A 20,446-nucleotide genomic window follows, 5' to 3' on the forward strand; every position below is an offset into this window, starting at 1 on the left:
ATAGTCTTTTGATGAATATATTTTCGACAGAATAAAGAGTGATCGGGCCCGGAAGACCGGCCCAATTAATGGAAAATGGCTCTCCCTGTAGGAGCATGAGCTGGCATGATCGCTCAAACAGTACTGAGGTCAAGACCTCAATTATGCAACCGTTCAATAATATTATTTTATTTGCATGAAAGCGTCCATTCTGGAAAATTTTATGATAATTATGTTTAAAATGCATATATAGTACATACATTTGTTTATTTAAAAAATTTCAAGTAATTTACTTAAAACTAAAGTAAATTGTGTAAAAAAAACAAGTAAATTCCTTCATCTCAAGCAATTTACACGAAAAAGTACAAGTAATTTTCTTGTATGTGTCATACATATAATTTCAACTCAATGTATCATAGACCAATCGATCCATTCTTGAGATATGTAAAATTTTATTATCGGTGAGCACTAGGAATCTTTTTTTTCTTTGGATGCAATACTTTTATACGTGTCTCAATTGTTTATTCATTAGTTCATTTCTCACGTGGATTTTTTCTTTTTTTTTGTTTGTTTAAGAGAGGTGGAGTTTTTTCAATTCGGCAATAACTTTTCATACCCACTCTCTTATATTATATTTATTGCTTTGTTTTTCGATGCGCTACTCATAACTGTAAATTCAATATACTCTGATTAATTCAGTTTGATTCGAGTTGGCCTATCAAGAAGTAAAATTTTTCTAATCAAGAAGATTCTATATTCATAAGTTTGAATGTAAAATTTTATTTAAGAGTAATAAATATATTACGCTTAAACCATCCCTTCTTGGTCCTTGATAGTGCAAATTGCGAAGAGAAATGTTAATTCTTCCTCGCATTCATATGCCGAAATATCTTCCCAAGAAGATAAAGAAAAGGATGGGGTTTCTGATCGAGTTGTCGGTATCCTTAGCATATCTATGATGGCATCTCGTTCACTTTTGTCCTTTTCCAATTTCACCCTTATTGCTATGTTAATCAATTAACACATAACACCCTTCCAATTCCAATTAATGCAGTCTGAGAGTCGACACTCAGGAAATTCATTTGGGACTCACACAAAAATCTATATATATATATATAATATAAAGTGGAACTGTGGTGGACTCGATTATACTATCTCATAATATCTGGATTGCTGAATGAAATTTTTTTAATTTTTTCTTTTAAAAACAAAGTTTTTAATTTTTTAAAATATATAGACGTGTAGATTTGTGGGATCAGTCATTATTTTCTCGATTTTTTTATTTTTTTAAAAAAAATTAAGAATTTTTTTTAAATATATAAATATAGATTTATGAAATCAGTTATTATTCTCGATTTTTTAACCTTTTTTTAAACGTTTTAATTTAAAAGCTTTTAAAACATATAAATATAAATTTATGAGACTATCGTTAATTTCTCAATGTTTTGAACTTTTCTTAGAAGACGAATTTTTTAATTTTTTTAAACATATAGATATAGATATATAAATTTATGGGAACATTCACTATTTTCTCAGTTTTTATTTTTTAAATTAAAAATATTTTATGAAAAGATCTCGATAAAACAGATCACGTAAAATTATACTTGCTTTTCAAAAAGCAAATAAGATCATATATTCTTTTATAGATATATATACATATGATGTGTTTTTTTATATATAAATAGCGGACGTGTCGATTTGGTTCTAAAAAAAATTGCTACCACTAGATGTGGTTCTTTAATTTTTTGTACTCACACAATCTTATTTTGGTACATTTACCATTAGTCATAAAGGTGAGTTCTTTTAACTTTTTAATTACTCAACATGTAATCTTTTGTAAAATTTAGGATTTTCCAATTTATGTATGTATTTAACATAAGACACGATGTAACATGATCCGAAATCTTTTTATGCATAATCTCTTTTCAAATTGGCGGACATGAGTTTTTCATTTTTTACCTCTTTTATTTGTACTAATGTACTAAATTTGTTCATCATCCTATTTATAAAATAATAATAATATTATTAATCTTATATATATATCAGAGTAATATAGTACATTGTTATTGATTTTAAATTATTACTTTTAACAACTTATGACAATATTTTATATAATAAAAATATGAAAGAATCACGCTTTATCTCATGCAACGCGCGGACTCTACAATTAGTAAAGAGTATATTTCGAAAAATGACCCTATATTAAAACATAGGTATTACTAACGTGGGTTGGTTTAAGCAGTTATGCACTTGTTCCACTCAAATAAGGTTTCAGGTTCGAGTTCTTGTGAATGCAGAAAATCCGTGCCGAGAGAGTTTTACTCCTTAGTAGGCCGATCCAACTCGACTAGATTAGTCGAGACCCAATTAAATTTCCAGATACCAGGTTTGCACCGAAAAAAACATAGGTTTTTTTTTTGGATAAGGAAAACACAAGTATTTTGAGAAGACAAAAAATCCATACATGTGATACTTATCATCCAATACTACAAGAAATATGTCAATCAGTTAAGGAGGCGTTTGGTTCGAGTATTGTTAGACTACATGGAATGTAAAGATTTGAGGAAAAGTTTAATTATGGAATTTTTTTCCTGGATTAAAAGTTGAAATGTGAGATTGTTGTGTTTGGTAAATTATATTCGGTTACGAAGAATGTGAGTGATAATATAATGTATGACTTATTTTTGTAGAGATGATTGAGGGTTCCATGACTGTAATCTCCATTTTAACCTAACAATTCCACATGTTTTGAATGTAAAGTCTTTACCGACTACAGCTGTAAAGTTTTACTCAAGCAGATGATTACAATGATTAACCTTTACAACCTCTACAAATAAACGCTGCAAAATATTATGTAAAGTTCGAATTTTACATTGGGGCGTTTGGTTCTAGTATTGTTAGATTACGTAGAATGTGAAGATTGTAGGGAAAGTTTAATTATGAAATTTTTTCCTAGATTAAAAGTTGAAATGTGATATTGTTATGTTTGGTAAATTATTTTGGATTACAGGAAATGTGAATGACAATGTAATATATTATTTATTTTTATAGAGAAAATTGTGGGTCCCACGACCGCAATCTCCATTGCAATCTAACAATTCCGCCTGTTTTGAATGCAAAGCCTTTACCGACCACGATTGTAAAATCCTAACTCGAACAAATCATTATAATAGTTAACTTTTACAACTTCTACAAACAAACGTTGTAAAATACTATGTAAAGTTCGAACTTTACATAGAAACAAACCCCTACAGGCGTTTGGTTCGAGTATTGTTAGATTATATGGAATATGAAGATTTGAGGGAAAATTTAACTTTGAAAATTTTTTCTTGGGTTAAAAGTTGAAATGTGAAATTGTTGTGTTTGGTAAACCATATTGAATTATGAGGAATGTGAGTGATAATATAATATATGATTTATTTTTGTAGAGATGATTGTGGGTTCCACGATTGTAATCTCCGTTGTAATCTAGCAATTCCACATGTTTTGAATGTAAAGTCTTTATCGACCACGGATGTAAAGTTCTAGCTCGAGCAAATAATTACAATGATTATCTTTTACAACATTTACAAACAAACCCTGTAAAATACTATGTAAAGTTCGAATTTTATATAGAAACAAACCCCTACAGGCGTTTGGTTCGAGTATTGTTAGATTACATGAAATGTAAAGATTTGATGGAAAATTTAACTATGAAATTTTTTTTCTTAGATTAAAAGTTGAAATGTGAAATTATTGTGTTTGGAAAACTATATTGGATTACGAAAATGTGAGTGATAATATAATATATGATTTATTTTTATAGAGATGACTGTGAGCCAACGACCGTAATTTTCGTTATAATCTAACAATTCTACTTGTATTGAATGCAAAGTTTTTACCGATCACGGATGTAAAGTTCTAACTCGAGTAAATGATTATAATGATTAACTTTTATAACTTTTACAAATAAACGCAGTAAAATATTATGTAAAGATTGAACTTTACAATGTTCGGACATTACATAGAAACAAACACGAACGAAAATAAGGACGGAACGCATCCATCGTTTTTTTCTTTTTATAAATATGTGTTTCATTTGGTTCTTGGGCGGCTTCATACTTTGAGAAACCCTTTCCGAAAAGGTAAAAATGGGGACTGACCCGACCATTTACTCCCAGTACGAAGAACTTCCCATATCAGGGAATAAAGTAACTATTTTATAATAACGACAAATATATGGATTTGGCTCGAATAATCTTCATGTCCCATATGAATATCTCACAAAGTTCACAAAACAAGTTAATTAAGTCACACTCACGCGGATGATAAAGTAGCATTATTCATTATCATCACAAATGCCATCCGTTTAATTATCTTTCTCGAGAGATATTTCGGCACAGTGAATAGGAGGAAATAACATTTCTCTTAATTATGATTACTTTATAATTTGTAAGTTTTCTGAAATTTCACGAGACATTGCATTTGCATCACGTTTACATTTCTGAGATATGGTCTGGCAGGACGAATGTTTGATCCTCAGTCTTTTTCGATAGTCGAATCGAACGTTTGAAGAGGATAAAATGCACTCCAACAGACGTTGTTATTTGCATCATTGAAACAAGCAATATACAATATATACGCCACACCTCATTCAATTATAGAAATGAGTCATTATATATATCTTCCCGTCCATTTTTCGTTCTGTATTTGGTCGAGACATATCAACGGTTTTGAAATGCAATCCTTTACGATCTTAATCAGAAAAGCCAATGAAAAAATCCCGCGTATTTGAGGGATGAATTTGCCTTTCAATTCCAAAATGATTGATAAGTAAGTGAAGTTTGGATAGTTCTAAAAATTAAGTTAATCTATATCAATATTGCCCAATGAAAGAGAGCATAGCTCAGTAGCACAGGTGACATGCTACTATCATAATGATTTACAAGTTGCGGGTTCGATATTATAGTGAGACTATCAGTGTTAATTTATATTTCTATTTCATTGTACTAGTATTTTTCGGTGTGAACTCTAGTATCCGGAATCCCAATTAGGTCCCGACTAATTCCATCTAGCCGGGTCGACCCACTAAGGACATTACTTAAGCGGAACAAGAGCCGAACCGCTTGAACAAATCCACATTGGTTCATCGTACTTGGTCTTTTTTTTTTAGGTTACAAGGGAGACTCATGGACCTAGTACATTGAAATAAAAATCTTAAATATCTAATAAAGGAGGCACGGGTAGTCCCACTGGGTATCGAACCTGAGACCTCTTGGTCATCAGGTGGGAGGTACACCACTATGCTATTCCTTTTCTTGATCATCATACTAGGTCTTTTTTTTGTTGGTTACAATCATACTAGGTTTTTGATCTATCTTATAATCGGAAAAAAAAAAAGCCCTTCAGAGTGGGATATATTAGCAAAAATAGCTTCATATATATATATATATACGCATATCTCTATATATCCCATATCCCTGTAATTCGAGCAGTAAGAATAAGATTGAGCGCCATGAATGAGTTATGCTCACCATGGCCATCACTGGCAGCAACTCTTGCTTTCTTGGTCGCAATTATCTTATCATCAACCACCACATTTTGGCTCTTGCTCGTCAAGAGAGCGAGACAGGTCCGGAAGCCAGGCCAGCAGTTACTGCCTGAGCCTTGGGGTCTGCCGATCGTCGGGTACCTCCCCTTCCTAGGCTCGAACCTCCACCAAGTTTTCATGGAGTTGGCCCGAATCTACGGCCCGATATATAAGATAACCCTCGGGACCAGACTCTATGTCATCATAAACTCACCATCTCTAGTCAAAGAAGTGGTTCGTGACCACGACATAGTGTTCGCCAACCGGAACCCTAACATTGCCGCACTGGCCTTCTCATATGGCGGGAACGATATAGCCTTCTCCCCGTACGGGCCCAAGTGGAGGAAGCTACGGAGACTATTTGTCCGAGAGATGCAGAGTAGTGCCAACCTTGATGCATTTTACGATCTCCGGAGGAATGAAGTCTGGAAGAGCATCGAGGATGTCTGTGGAAAGTCTGGCACGCCCATCGATGTTGGGGAGCTGGCATTCGTGACGGTTGTGAACATGATATCGGGAATGTTCTGGGGCAGGACCCTAAAGGGAGGGCGGGCAGTCAGGCTCGGTGGAGAGTTTCGATCGGCTGCATTCAGGCTAACCAAGGTCCTAGGGAGACCGAACGTGTCGGACTTCTTTCCTTTCCTAGCGAGTTTCGACCTGCAAGGGGTGGAGAGGGACATGAAGGAGGTCACCTCTTGGCTGGGACGGATCTTTGACTTCGTTATCACTCGGTGCGAGGAGGTAAATAATGAAGGGAAAGAAAAGAACACGTGCGATGATCGGACAAAAAGGGATTTCTTGCAATTCCTTATGGAGTACGAGGACGAGGATGAGGAGAACTGTGGGAGATCCATCTCTAAGGATCAAATTAAGGCTCTTCTCATGGTAATGTGTATATATATATAGTGGCGGAATTCCTTAATTTGCCTTTGATTTCGATGTTCTACCGGCCATACCACGAATGTCTTTGTTTAATTTCCCTCTCGCCACGCATCAAAAACAATATCTAACATGAAACCAATTAGATTTTGCTCTATGGACCAATATTGTTGCATGTGATTAATTCATCAATGGACCGGGAGAAAATATTCAGTGTATGTAATTTCATGACACTCGTTGTAACTTATAAAGTAACGATGGCAAATTTTAGTGGATTGACGAGTCTCAACTCAATGAACTAACTATTAGTTTGTATATAAAACCATGATATTATAACATGTGCGTTTTATGCATTTAATTAATTATTGGAGATGTGTTGGTTGACAGGACATTGTGGTGGGTGGCACCGACACGACCTCGACAACAGTGGAATGGACAATGACAGAGATTCTGCTCAACCCGCAGGTCCTCCGACGGATCCACGAGGAACTGAACGATGTCGTAGGCAGCACCAACACCGTCGAGGAGAGCCACATCAGCCGTCTCCCTTACCTCCATGCGGTCGTGAAAGAAACCATGAGACTGCACCCGGTTGCCCCGCTGCTACTGCCCCGGAGCCCGACCCAGTCCTGCACCGTGGGCGGGTTCACTGTCCCGCAGGGCTGCAAGGTCTTCCTGAACGCCTGGGCAGTGCACCGCGACCCGCAGTACTGGGACGACCCGTCAGAGTTCCGGCCAGAAAGGTTCCTGACTGAGGGGAAATATGGGAAACTGAGCTACTCCGGGGACGCTATGTATTACCTGCCATTTGGGTCCGGCCGAAGGATATGCGCTGGGCTGCAGCTAGGGGAGCGGATGCTGATGTACGTGCTTGCGACGCTCCTGCACGTGTTCGACTGGGAAGTGCCGGAGGGCGTGGAGCTAGACTCGAGAGAGAAGTTTGGGGTTGTGTTGGAGAAGGCCACTCCGCTCGTAGCTATTCCGACTCCAAGGTCACCAGCTAGAAGAATCCCATAATCCAATGCAGTTTTAATAATAATAATAAAAAAGAGGCTCGTTTAGATTGTTTAGTTGAAATGGTTCGCTACTTATTTCAAGTGAGGTTTTTAGTTCGAGTCTTGTACCCTTAGTGAGTCGACATGATTTGAACTTAATTAATCAGGAGTGATTAGATTTCTGAATATCATAATGCATGGCGAAAAAATTTGAGTGTTGAATATAATAAAGTGTTTAATGAAATAAGCAAATCTTTGGCGAAAGAAAGCATCTTATTTGGTTGGGAAATAGTATTAAGTGGTAAAAATCTGAAGTTTATTTTTTTAATCGTTATAGTTATGTAATGACACTAACCTTTTAGCTTTCCAAATTTTAACCTATATTTTTATATTATCTTATTTTTGAAATTACAAATAATTTCGATTGAAGAATAGAGCAGAGATCGATATGGGGTTCGGTGACTAATGGCTTCTTTGGTTTGTAAATGTGATTTTAAAATCACAACTTTAACCTAATTCTACCAACAATAAAACAAAATAACTCATGCAAAGTCAAAGAGTGTGTTCCATTTATACAACTTCTTTTCACAATAAAACAAAATAACTTATACAAAGTCAAATGGTGAGCCCCATTTATACAATTCTTTTTTAAAATCAAAATCTTATTTTGAAATCAAACGCTGCGTAAGCCTCCGCCATTGAATCCCCTGAGGTGGCCTAATTTCGAGCGGTGCAAGCTCCAAGGTCGGTGCCAACAACACCCAACGAGATTGTCGGTGACCTCTGATGTCTTTAGCCGTCCTGACTATGGATGTGTTGGATGATGTTGAAGCCACTGCCGTCACACTTCCGTTCCGTCGCTCTCTCCTCCTCTTGCATTTGTGAATGAAATTGGACTGATGTGCAATGAGGAAAAAAAATAGGGGTATAATTGCAAATCCAGAATATAGCTTGTCGACTAAGTGATCAAGCATTGTTAAGAGATTCTTTTGACTTAATTTAATAAATTGTGTTAATTTCATTTTGATTTATTAAATAAGAGGAATCTAATCAACTATTGAAAATTTAATTCCATCACTTAATTTGATAAATGAAACATGTGATTAGACTGACACTCTTAAATATTAAAATGTCCACAACATAAAATGGTATTTTGCAAAAAGGATAGTAATGAAGTGAAATCATGTTTGAAAATATTTTAGCTGGGCCACTGCGGACGCACGCTTAGTGTGGCCGAACTAATCACTTGTTCTATTAATTTATAGGCTGTTCACGTCATCACGTGGGTAATGGAGATTAGCGGGCTAAAACTAGGTCATCCCTCGTTATTAAAAATAAATAAATAAATAATAGTGTGTGCGTATGGAACATTTTTACTACATATGGATAAACTTTATCACGTAGTAACCACAGCCTCAGGCCTATTAATATTTGAGTAAATTAACAATTTATCCCTCGAGAGATCGATGTTACATCAAATCTAACATCAAGAAAAATTTTACATCAGTTTTGATCTTAACGTATTAAATGTACATCATATTGCCCATTCTGTCTGTTTGCCCTTAAAAATTCGACGGAACCCTTTGAGGGAAGAGGTAATATGATGTACATTTAATAAGTCAATATCAAAATTAATGTAAAAAAAGTAAGAAATAATGTCACATCAGATGTTTCCGTCCACTATTGGATGACAGACAACGGAATTGATCATTTGATGTATACTTAATCTGTTAAGATCTAATTTAATATAAAAAATTTATTGAGATTTGATTTGACATAATGTCAATTTCTTATAGGGCAAATTGTTAGTTTACTCTTGATATTTCCGTGCATGAATTGAGCGGTCCAATCTATTTCAAGTAGTTTGCACATATGTATGCATATTCGGGCCCAACTCTCCCTCAGAATTGGGCCACGTATAAGTGTGCAAGGGGCCCAATTCTGACGGAATGTCCACGCCGAGTTTTCGATTGAATAGACCAGCCCGGTATATTGTCCTGGGGTCAGGAACCAATCTAGCAACATGTGTGCGTCCAATGTAACACCTAATCTTATCCTATTTCATAGCGGTTTCCGTCTCGATAATGTCATATCACCCGTAATCTTCTTCTGTTGCGATGTAATACTCTGCCTTTTGTAGTCTTGTAACCGACGATTCATGAAGATGAGAATGTCCTGGAAGACATTGAACGTGTCCTTTCTTGGAGTGTAATCAACATGATGATGATGATGATGATGGGTTCTGTAGCGAATGGAGTTTGGTAGTCATAGTCGGGTGAGATAGACTTTTGCGAAAATAATACTTTTGATTAAAGGAAAATAAAACTCCATTACCTTAGAGTAGATGATTTAATGTAGCCGCAGAAGAGGGGGGAAAAAGAGAAAGAGAGGGAGGAATTATTCTTGAATTTGATCCAGTGCAACATATTGTAGGATATTTTAGATAGAGCCATGATTCACGATTTTTGCTGAATGTCCTTTCGAATTAATTTAAGTTCACAAAAGCAAAATTTTGGATTATAAGAAAAGGATAAATAAATTCTTACGCATAGCGTTGTTTTTTAATATTTCTCAACATAATCCTCAAATTCAAGCTGTATCTAGTTGGATTTACTAGTTATGAACATTGAAGCTAACGTAACTAATGATCCAATCATCTTCAAGTTTTGAAAAATTGTAAACTTAAATTACAAAACGATTTCTAACAAGAACAATTTAAATTTTTAGAATTAAGTACTCAGCTTTCAAGAGATTGTGACACCCCTTTTATATATATATATATATATATATCATATATCATCATCATCATATAATAATAATAATAATCATCATCATCATAATAAATCTTACAGAAAGAAAATGATTCACAAAATTATTTTCCACATTCGAATAAGTTTTTCACTTGTTACATAGTAATTCCTTAAATTTAAAGTGTTTTATATTGATAAATATATATAGAGTGAGAGAGAGTCAAAATTCTCATATATTGACACCAATTTCCTTCCAAGCAACAATCATAAATTGCCTTGCGTGCATTTTAGGACGAAAATAATAAAAAAGATTCAATTTCCTATTATGAAAAATAATGAAATTTACCAGAATTTTTTTCTCCCTTAATTTTGAGAGAAGTTGGAATTAAAAATGAAAACCCAATCAAAAGGTAAATTGATACGATCTATAATTTTCTAATAAAACCATAATATTCTCATCTTATTGGCTAAAATTAAGTAATATTCGAGCGTCAACTTAACGTGATCAATCTACATCTAAAAGTTACTAATTTGCTGCCTTTTTTATTTTTCCCCTTTTTTACAATTTATAATCTAGAACTTTGTTTACCGAAGAAAATTATGACAATTTGTTGAAAATTGTGTGCAATCTCGCCAATATCCTTCCTCCCAATTCCCAAATATACTCTGCCTCTCCTCCTTCTTCAATCACACCGTTGCCTCTTCTCCGTCTCCATCTCCATCTGCATCTCCGTCGCCCATTCAATGTCGATGAAGGATGAAGGAAGAATCCAAGAACCAATAGCCCTGAGATGATCCTCGTTCCTTCAATCGAGGGGGGCCTTGCGGATTGAAGCCCCTCGATAAATCAAGAATCTTGAACCCAAAACCCCTTGAACCCTAACCCTAACCCTAGAATTTTGGGTGCGACTGTGAAGAAAGAAGCAATGTCGCAGTTGAAGACGCTGTCGCACCTCGACAGCATCCCCTCCTCGCCGGGGAAGTTCAAGCCCGACAAGCCATCCTTCCAAATCCACCGCCTCCGCCTCCACTCCTCCCTCCTCTCCCGCCTCGCCTTCTGGTCCCTCCTCTTCCTCACCCTCATGGCCTTCCTGTTCCTCCTCTCCCCTCCCTCCTCGCCCTCCTCCTCGTCATTCTCCCAGCCTCGTCGCAACCTCGGGAGCGGTGCCTCATGGGGCGGGCGCGAGTGGGAGAAGCGCCTCCGCAAGTCCGCTGCCCCGAGGTCCAACCCCGGTCGCACCGTCCTCGTCACTGGCGCTGCCGGCTTCGTCGGCTCCCATGTCTCCCTCTCCCTCAGGCGGCGCGGGGACGGCGTGGTTGGCCTCGACAACTTCGACAGCTACTACGACCCGGGTCTCAAGCGGGCCCGCCAGAACCTCCTTTCCCGATCGGGCGTCTTCATAGTCGAGGGCGATATCAATGATCGCGAACTCCTGAAGAAATTGTTCGATGTGGTTCCGTTCACCCACGTGATGCACCTTGCTGCCCAGGCCGGCGTCCGGTACGCGATGGAGAACCCATCGTCCTACATCCACAGTAACATTGCCGGGTTCGTGAATCTTCTTGAAGCCTGCAAGTCGGCCAACCCTCAGCCAGCCATAATCTGGGCCTCGTCGAGTTCTGTCTATGGGCTTAACTCCAAGGTGCCCTTCTCAGAGAAGGACCGAACCGATCAGCCTGCAAGCCTCTATGCTGCCACAAAGAAGGCAGGCGAGGAAATTGCTCATACTTACAACCACATTCACGGGCTCTCGATTACAGGCTTGCGGTTCTTCACCGTCTACGGACCCTGGGGCCGCCCTGATATGGCATACTTCTTCTTCACCAAGAACATACTGAAAGGAAAGCAGATCACAATATATGAGGGGCCTGATCACAGTTCGGTGGCCAGAGATTTCACCTATATTGATGACATTGTGAAGGGATGTCTTGGGGCTTTGGATACGGCTAAGAAGAGCACGGGGAGCGGGGGCAAGAAGAAAGGGGCTGCCCAATTTCGGATATTCAACTTGGGGAACACGTCCCCTGTCCCAGTGACAGAGCTTGTTAGGATCCTTGAAAAGTTGCTTAAGGTGAAGGCCAAGAAGAAGCTGCTTCCACTTCCGAGGAATGGAGACGTTAAGTTCACTCATGCGAACATAAGTTTGGCTCATTCCGAGCTCAGGTACGAGCCCAAGACCGATTTAGAGGCTGGGTTGAAGAAGTTCGTTAAGTGGTATATCAGCTACTACAACAATGGTTCAAAGAAGAGCTCCTTTCGGTGAAACGTCTTGACACCTCGGGCTATAACGGATCATGATTCTTGGTTATATGGATCACCTGTGCTGGTTATTTAAGACTGGTGCAATTTACTCTCATTGCTCTGTGCCTCATTGACTGATACCTCCATTTATTGAAAGAGCATTGGAGTTTATAGATAATTTGGCTGATCAAATCGGGCTTTTGTTATGTCTTAACATACTCTCAATTTCATTACATTTGATTCATCTAGTAGGCTATATTGTACAGTCGTTGACCATCACATTACAAAGTTATTGAATATTGATGATTGATGGGACTTTCCTATGTCTCTCAGACCAATTTCGACTAGAGCTTGTTGCAACAATAAAGATCTTTCATTTGCTGTATGATAATCTCACCACAATGTCGAACTACGACTTATAGAATTCCCCGAGCATTGCTACCAAATGCATTGTTTAGAAGAAGCTGCTACTACTGGCATCTACTAGTGCATTACATGAAGCACTGAGATAATCAACTTAATAATATCAACTTAAAAGCGCACAAATGCAAGTAATGTATTCAACATATTCTTTGTTCTTCAAATTTTCAGTGCTCACCCTTTTTGGGGCCTCATTACAAACTCACCGAGACAATTCTGCTGAAGAGATATCAGAATCTGAGTCTAATTCCCACCAACCTCGGACATCATCTTCCTGAGCATCGTTTCCACTCTCAGTACCTTCAATATCCCGAACGATGTCCTCATCGATCTCATCATAAAACTCATACTTTTTCCTCTCCGCCTCAGGATCGTAAGTCCATTCCAATCTCTTAAGTATCTCCCGGTCCTTCCAACGGCCCATGACTGATACAGCTTCCTTCTTCGCCTTTCCCATCAGAATCTCCTTCCACGAAAACCCAACATCTGCCGTTCTCTTCAGAGCCCCATCACTAATATCCCCGACCACGACTGTCTTAAGACACCTCTCCCTTGCTTCCTTGATAACCCCCACGAAATCCGAGTCATCTGATACAAGAACAAGACAATCAGCTCTCCTTCGATCCATCATATCGATCATATGATTCCTCAGGGCGATATCCGCTGCTTCAGGCCTATCAGACACGGTCTGGACCCAGAACCCTGCACGCTTCAACTCGTCCGCTAGCCCGCACCCAACTCTCGGCGTCAAAATATCCCTTGCAGCATTCTTATACTTCTCCATCTTCATCGCATACTTAGCCACCAAGTTGACCCTCCTCTTCCCTCTGGCAGACTCGATCTGGCTCAATCTCTTTTTGTGTTCACTCTCATGGATTTGCCTAAAGTGGTTGACGAGCTTCTCGTTTGTGTAGAATTTCCGGCCGCAAACCCGACACAAGTACGGCTCAGACGGCTTGATGACTCCCTTGTTCTCCAGCTTATCCAACAGTTTCCTCTCCTTCCTCTGTTCCCTAACGACTGGAGGGACATAGCTGAAGGAATGGCTATTAGCATAAGCCACCATGTGCCTCACATAGCCAAAGGAAGAAGATGCTGCCTTTAGCTTTGTGGCGGCTTCGAAAGGTGGGAACGAGTTCGGAGGCTTATTGTCCAAGTCCCAGAAAACGGCAACATTCGCTCGGTTGGGTTTCTGCGTCGAGGCCGACCGCGGTTCCGACGAACTATAGCATGATCCGCGAGTGTAGTAACAGGGTCTAGTGAAGTCAGCTATGCCTATGCGGCTATTCAGGTTAAAGCAATTTCCATGGCGAGGGAAGCTGAGAATCTTCCGAGCTTTTAGAAGCATGAAACTTCTCCAAGAAATTCCCAACTGTTCAGTAAGTCTGGAGACTCTACCGACTCCAATCTACGGCGAAGTAGGGTTAACATATTCTTGTCTGGTCATGTCTTCATTTGGATAGAAGAAGGGAAGGGAGAAAAACATGGAAACTCACCGGCGGCAAGGCAAGATTGACGGTCGCTTGCTAGCTCAGCCGCAGTTCTCCTAAGCCGGGCCTTCTCTCTGAAACCAAACGCAGAACAGAGAACGAGAGACTAGAGAGAGAGAGAGAGAGAGAGACGGAGACAGAGAGGGGGGTGGCAGAAAGGGGACTAACTGAAGATGGAGGAAGATGAGGGGAATAATTGGGCTTTTTGGCCCAAGTAAAATGTGTGATAGCCCAAGTCAGAAGGCCCATTGTTTAGTCCATTAAGTATTAGATCAGTTTCCAAACCAAGGGCCCAACAATTTTCTTGCACAATATAAAGTGCATTTTTTTGTTTTTGATGAATAGAATATCAAGGGCATTACATTGAAGTATTAGTATGTTCTATGCATGAAATTAAATACATATTTTTTTCCTTACATTCATATCTTCTCTATCTCTACTATTATAAAGGCTAAAGATACTTTTTCATCTCATTTTATGTTTTCGATGATACCCTCGCCGCATATACTTCAATTAATTAAGACTATAATAATATTTGTTAATAAACACATCAAAACATATAGTTACAAATGTGTGATACAATTCTATTTAAGAAAAAATATAACTTTTTATTGTTTGTGAAAAATGCTAATGATACACCCGTTTCAGACAAGATTCCGAGGATATAATGGTATATTTTATACTAATAGCTACCCACTAATTTTACTTTTCCGTCTCATACCCTATGTTCTCTCCTCTCTCTCTCTCTCTCTCTCTCTCTCTCTCTCTCTCTTTCCTCACTTTTCTAACTGTGTTCCTTAATTTTAATTTTACATTAATATATTCCTTTTCTTATTATGTTCATTTGTTTTGAAATTTCGTACATCAAAGTTGATTTATTTGCTTTTTTTAAATAAATAATTCCTTCTTCAGTTAATGTAATGTAATTCATCCGCCAAACTAAACATAATTTTCGAAAAATATATGAAATATTCCGACCCATATTTAATTGCTAAATAATGTTTCTTCTCTACCAACTTTGCCCCATAAAAGGGCAACTGAATTGAAGATAACTTTGGCAGTCGGTGCGAGCATTTAGCTTTCAAAGGGAAGGTGATGCCCTATTTATGGACTTGTCTCTAGTCGTGTTAATTTCTCAGCGGAATGTAGGGCCTATGGCACGTACCACTACTATCACGCAATTGCAAATCGTGTCTCGTTTTAGGAGTGTATAGTCCATTACATATGTTAATCGGACTATGTTTCCTCGATCAATTTCCCTTTCCTAAGTACAGAAGGCAGAAAAGAACATATATTAGCAAAAAAAAAAAAAAGGTGAAACTTTTTAATTATTAAATCGTGGCCCATCAGCAAAAATGAAAATGGAAAACTCTAAAGGCTATTCTCGAAAAGTAAGAAGAAAGTGATCGAGACTAGAAGGACAACAACCGCAAATTCAAACACAAAGAGATTCTGTGTAGTATCCAACTTTGATCTTATGGTAAAAAGGCGCAACAAAGTAAAAAAAAAAAATTGCAGAAATTAAACTTTCAAAATTTGATGCAAAAAAGGGTTCCCTAGGCAACAAAAAACGGGGTTTTGTTCAGAAAACTGTTTTCTAGGAACACTCCAAGAGACGTGGTTTTCTTTTTATAAAAAAAAATCATCATCTTGAAATGCAAGCTTGGTGTCGGAGAAACCCTTTCCTTGATCTTAGCTAATTCATATTTCGAGGAACGTCGTAGTTTTTCAAATTGACCATGTCACTTCGGTAGGTGAATGCTATTCACATTATCGGAATAGACCGGGCAAGTTCTTGATATTTTTCGGCAGTTATCATTGCGAGCAATTGTTGTCTCTATTATCATTTTTCTCTGTTTGAAAAGTACAGGTCGAGTTCTTCTTTTTCTCGACCTCAATCATGACGAGAATGGTGGAGATGATTCTGTCAAGCACAAACAAATATATGTATGTATTTACATGTAACGTGGCTGTCAAATTCAAAATCAAAACCCAAACGTGATGTCATTCACTGTCATCGATGACCCAATTTCCTCTCCGTCTTTTCTTTCACCAATTACATTACGCACTCTCACTTCCAACTCGGTATTTTTAATTAAGAGTAAATTGCAGTTTGACCCCATCCTTTGAGTTTAGGGACAGAATGTCCCTGACTTTTAAAAATTCACTTCACCACCCAACTTATTTAAAACGGAACAAAGTTCATCCTAAATTACTTTCTCTACAAATTTTCCGGCCTTATTCATTATATATTTTATCAAATAATTTTAAAAATAAAAAATTTGACATTTGAAAGAGGTTAAAAAAAAAAAAGGAGGGAGGGAGGGAGAGAAGGGGGCGATAGTGTCCGGGCAGACCCCCATCTCAAGACACGAAAAAAAGAAGAAGACAGAAGACGAATATCGTTTGAACAAAAAATAAATGTCCACAGATCATAAAAAGATCGTTGCACCAAGGGAGGGAATAAACTCAGCATCCTAATACCTAATTTAATTATCTCAATTAATCAAAGTACAATCTTTTAGCTTGTTTAGATCATTGAGAAATCAAAGCTTGGCTTCAATTATGACTCAGCTCCAATAGAAATAATTGAGCAAAAAATGGGGACAGGAGCATTGTCATGATGATTTACCATTCGAAAGACTTCATGGATTTCGATTTTGTTGATGAGATTAGCATAGCCCTTGATGAGCTCCTCCAGTTGGTTGGGTGGGATTTCATCTTTGAACTTGGCAAGCAATACGTGATTCTACTACTCCATCTGCTTCTTCCATCTCGTAGAGAGAGGTTTCGGAGATAGAGAGCGGTGGTGGCAGGTGGCTCGAACCGGCCACCGCTGTCCCCCTTCTCTCTCTTCCTCCCTCTCTTCAACGTTCTGAATTCCTTTTTTTTCCCTTTCAAATGTCAAGTCTCTTGTTTTTAAAATTATATTCTAAAATTTGTAATGAATAAGTTAATTCTCGACTAGAAAATTTGCCGGAATAAGTAACCTAGGGTAAACTTTGCTATGTTTTAAATAGTTCGGATGGTGAAGTGCAAATTTTCAAAGGTTAAGAACACTCTACCTCTTGCCTCAAAGACTGTGGGGCAAATCACATTTTACTCTTTTATTAATTATTATCCATCAACAATTATGATATTTTGAATCGTCAAGACAAGGGCACAAAAAATAATGATAGATTAATTTTTACATGCTCAAATATCTAATATTACCAAAAATAAAAGTACACAATTATAAAGATGCCCACCTTTTTAAAAAAAAAAAATTTGGAGGCCTCGCCAGTAATATCCTTTATGGCTAATGTTACTATAAACAAAAGTAAACTAGGTGCACATTGCACAGGTACGTAAAAAGAATATAAAATTTACTTTGTTTTTTTTTTTTATGAAGAAATACTTTAATTTATCTGGAGAACTTTTTTCAAAAATTATTTTTATATTTCTTTCGCAATGGATAACTTTTTATATTTTTAAAAGAAAATATATTAATATCCTCTCAGTACCCAACACACGTATGTAGAAAAATGTGAAGAGAGAATGGTCGAAATCGACAAATGCACAAACCTCCCATAAAAAATTAAATTATTTGAGCAATCGAAAATGAAAATCAATCATGAACTGAGGATTTTAAAAAATAAAGTCGTGATGTATTCTTGTGTCACGCGCCTGCTTTTATATTATCATAGTTGATTCTGAAGGCATATGTAAATATATGTAAATACTTATATGCAAGGGCATAAAATAGACTTGCGCATATAAAGGCATAAGCATGCCTATATCCTAAGTAAGGTTAATATTTATTTTGGCTCATCAGCTGGTCAGCAATTCTTGGAATATATATTTTTAAAAAGACAATGGTTCAATTCCAAGTTGTAACAAAAAAATTAGAATCCTCCATGAAGGAGGATAGCAACAACTTGCCAATGTCCAATTATAAAAGCTGCCCTACTCTCTGTTCAGTAGCTTTCAAAAGAGAGAGAAAAAAAAAAAGAATGTGCGGGGAATGAGATGTTATATTGTGTTTGTTATATGTATATACGAAGGTATGTCTTTATGAATATGGATAAAGAATGTGCGGGCCTTACACTAATCGAGGCTTGAAACCACAACCACACGCACAATTACAAAATTAAAAGGATAAAACTATTAAAGTATCATATTTTCCATTCCTTTGCGTTGGTGACCTAATTTCAACTGATCTCTCATACTTTACTCTCTTTTCATTCGAAAAGAACGGTTTTTTTTTGTTATAAAAAAAGAATTATTATTAAATTTATAAAACATTGCCCAATAATGTAAATGGTGGATTTGAAAAATGGTAGCAGCCTGAGAATGATTAGGTCTGCACCTTCAGGGCATATAGGTTAAATTATTTAAGTACACTGTTTTCTTTCCAGCTTCAAAGAGCAAATAAAATTAAACAGTAATAATTTGAAATCTTGAAGTAAATTGGGAATATATATCCCTGAAACACCAACCACACCTATCAATTTTTTTATGGTAAATTTCGAAAACACCCCGTATAATTTGTAACACGGTGAATAACACCTTCTCCTTTTAAAATTAGTCACATACCATCCTTTTTTTTTGTTGATTTTTAATGTCTTTTTCTTAAATCGGATAAGATTTGATTCGAATAAAAAATCAGGTGACGGTTCCATTTATACAGTTTTATGACATGGAATCCATGTGGCAACGTGAATATTCTCTTGGTGCTACGTCAACAAAAGCATGAGTGATGTGGCTAATTTTTGAAGGGAGGAATGTTGTTAATCATTTCACAAATTATAGAAGATCTCATCGAAATTTACCCAAAAAAAATTCAATGACCGAACATTAATCACATATGTATGTGTGTATATATATATATATATATATGCATATCCATAGTGAGCGATGAGAATCCAAAGTTGCCCAGAGAAACCAAATAAGGAACGGGACAATGTATATTGCCTGATTTTCATTTTCACATATATCTTTGGGTTAATAACAAAAAAAAAATATAAACTTTTCATATTTTAATAATTTTAATGTGAATTTTTTTCTTTAACGTAAAAATACATAAACTTTCGAGTTTATAACAATTATAGCTTTGGACTGAATCGAAGTCACAAAGGGAGCCGACGACCTCAATCAGGGGAAGGCGCCGACCACCCCAATCGAGGAGTGGTGGTTGGAATTGAGACCCCCACCTCCGGAATCGAGAAAACCCTCAAATTGTGAATTCTTTAGATTCTGGGGTTCTTTAACTTAAAAATTTATACATTTTTAGGTTAAAGAAAAAAATTCATTCTAGAATTATTAAGATGTGAACCATTTATATTTTTTATTATTAATCCTATATCTTTTACTCTTTTTTTTGGGGGAGCAGAAGTCATGTATGCGAACTGTGAAGTCAGCGTCAGAATTTTATCATATACTGTTTAAAGGACCATACAAATGACTAAGTCCAATGTTAGGCAATGCCTAACATAATTATTTTCCGGAAGATGGATCAACGATATATGCTGTATCACGTTTTTTCGCATTTCCAGATCTCAACTGAGTATAAAATTATAAGATTTGAGCCTTCAAAAAAAAATAATCATCATAATATGATCTTCCCACCGGGTGTGTTTGTTTTATGAACAAAATTTAATTCAACTCAACTCAACTCCACTTATTTTAAATTCAACATCTCAATCATTACTTCTTTTTATTTTTTAAATATTTTTAACCATTCAATTCAATTTTTAATATTAAATTCTCTCAACTATTCATTACTTTTTCACAATTCAATAACATAATCATTACTTAATCATTATTTTATCTCAATTATTTATTACCTTTTCACACTTTTTCTCATAATTCAACAATACAATCATTACAAACCAATTAAAACTAAAACTCAACTCAACTCTCAATCCAAACGCACTCATAATAAGTCAAACCAGGTGAGGAGGAGGGATGCCAAATTCTACAGAGCCAAACAGCAAGAGTTAGGTTTCCCACCGATTGATCCTCTGACTTTTTTCAACTTAAAAATTGACAATAAATTAAAAAAAAAATTGAGGGGTTTAATCGTATGGGTAACAGGTGGCACTGTAATTGTAGTAGGCTTCGTTGTAACCGAGAAATATAAT

General features: G+C 36.8%; 3 protein-coding genes across 3 annotated transcripts; 2 read left to right on the forward strand and 1 right to left on the reverse strand.

Moving 5' to 3' along the window:
- Window positions 1-5,473: 5,473 nt before the first annotated feature.
- LOC116202828 (flavonoid 3',5'-hydroxylase 1-like) lies at window positions 5,474-7,698 on the forward strand. Its single transcript, XM_031534451.1, has 2 exons — window positions 5,474-6,433; window positions 6,815-7,698. Exons 1-2 carry the CDS (start codon window positions 5,474-5,476, stop codon window positions 7,442-7,444), a joined length of 1,590 nt encoding a protein of 529 aa, XP_031390311.1. The 3' UTR covers window positions 7,445-7,698.
- Window positions 7,699-10,758: 3,060 nt separating this feature from the next.
- Window positions 10,759-12,656, forward strand: LOC116203932 (UDP-glucuronate 4-epimerase 3-like). Its single transcript, XM_031535916.1, has one exon. It carries the CDS (start codon window positions 11,099-11,101, stop codon window positions 12,434-12,436), a length of 1,338 nt encoding a protein of 445 aa, XP_031391776.1. The 5' UTR covers window positions 10,759-11,098; the 3' UTR covers window positions 12,437-12,656.
- A 232-nt stretch (window positions 12,657-12,888) lies between these two features.
- LOC116203933 lies at window positions 12,889-14,470 on the reverse strand. Its single transcript, XM_031535917.1, has 2 exons — window positions 14,331-14,470; window positions 12,889-14,242 (listed from the first exon to the last, which is right to left on the reverse strand). The coding sequence occupies exon 2, from the start codon at window positions 14,180-14,182 to the stop codon at window positions 13,037-13,039; it is 1,146 nt and encodes a 381-aa protein (XP_031391777.1). The 5' UTR covers window positions 14,183-14,242; window positions 14,331-14,470; the 3' UTR covers window positions 12,889-13,036.
- Window positions 14,471-20,446: the final 5,976 nt, after the last annotated feature.

The sequence above is a fragment of the Punica granatum genome, chromosome 4 (assembly GCF_007655135.1).
Source record: "Punica granatum isolate Tunisia-2019 chromosome 4, ASM765513v2, whole genome shotgun sequence".
NCBI lineage: Eukaryota > Viridiplantae > Streptophyta > Magnoliopsida > Myrtales > Lythraceae > Punica > Punica granatum.

Bases quoted from the DNA above. Each gene is read 5' to 3' on its own strand.
- LOC116202828 (XM_031534451.1), top strand. From the start codon at position 5,474: ATGAATGAGTTATGCTCACCATGGCCATCACTGGCAGCAACTCTTGCT. The intron at 6,434-6,814 runs GTAATGTGTATA...GTTGGTTGACAG, and splicing joins AAATTAAGGCTCTTCTCATG to GACATTGTGGTGGGTGGCAC.
- LOC116203933 (XM_031535917.1), bottom strand. From the start codon at position 14,182: ATGCTTCTAAAAGCTCGGAAGATTCTCAGCTTCCCTCGCCATGGAAAT.
- LOC116203932 (XM_031535916.1), top strand. From the start codon at position 11,099: ATGTCGCAGTTGAAGACGCTGTCGCACCTCGACAGCATCCCCTCCTCG.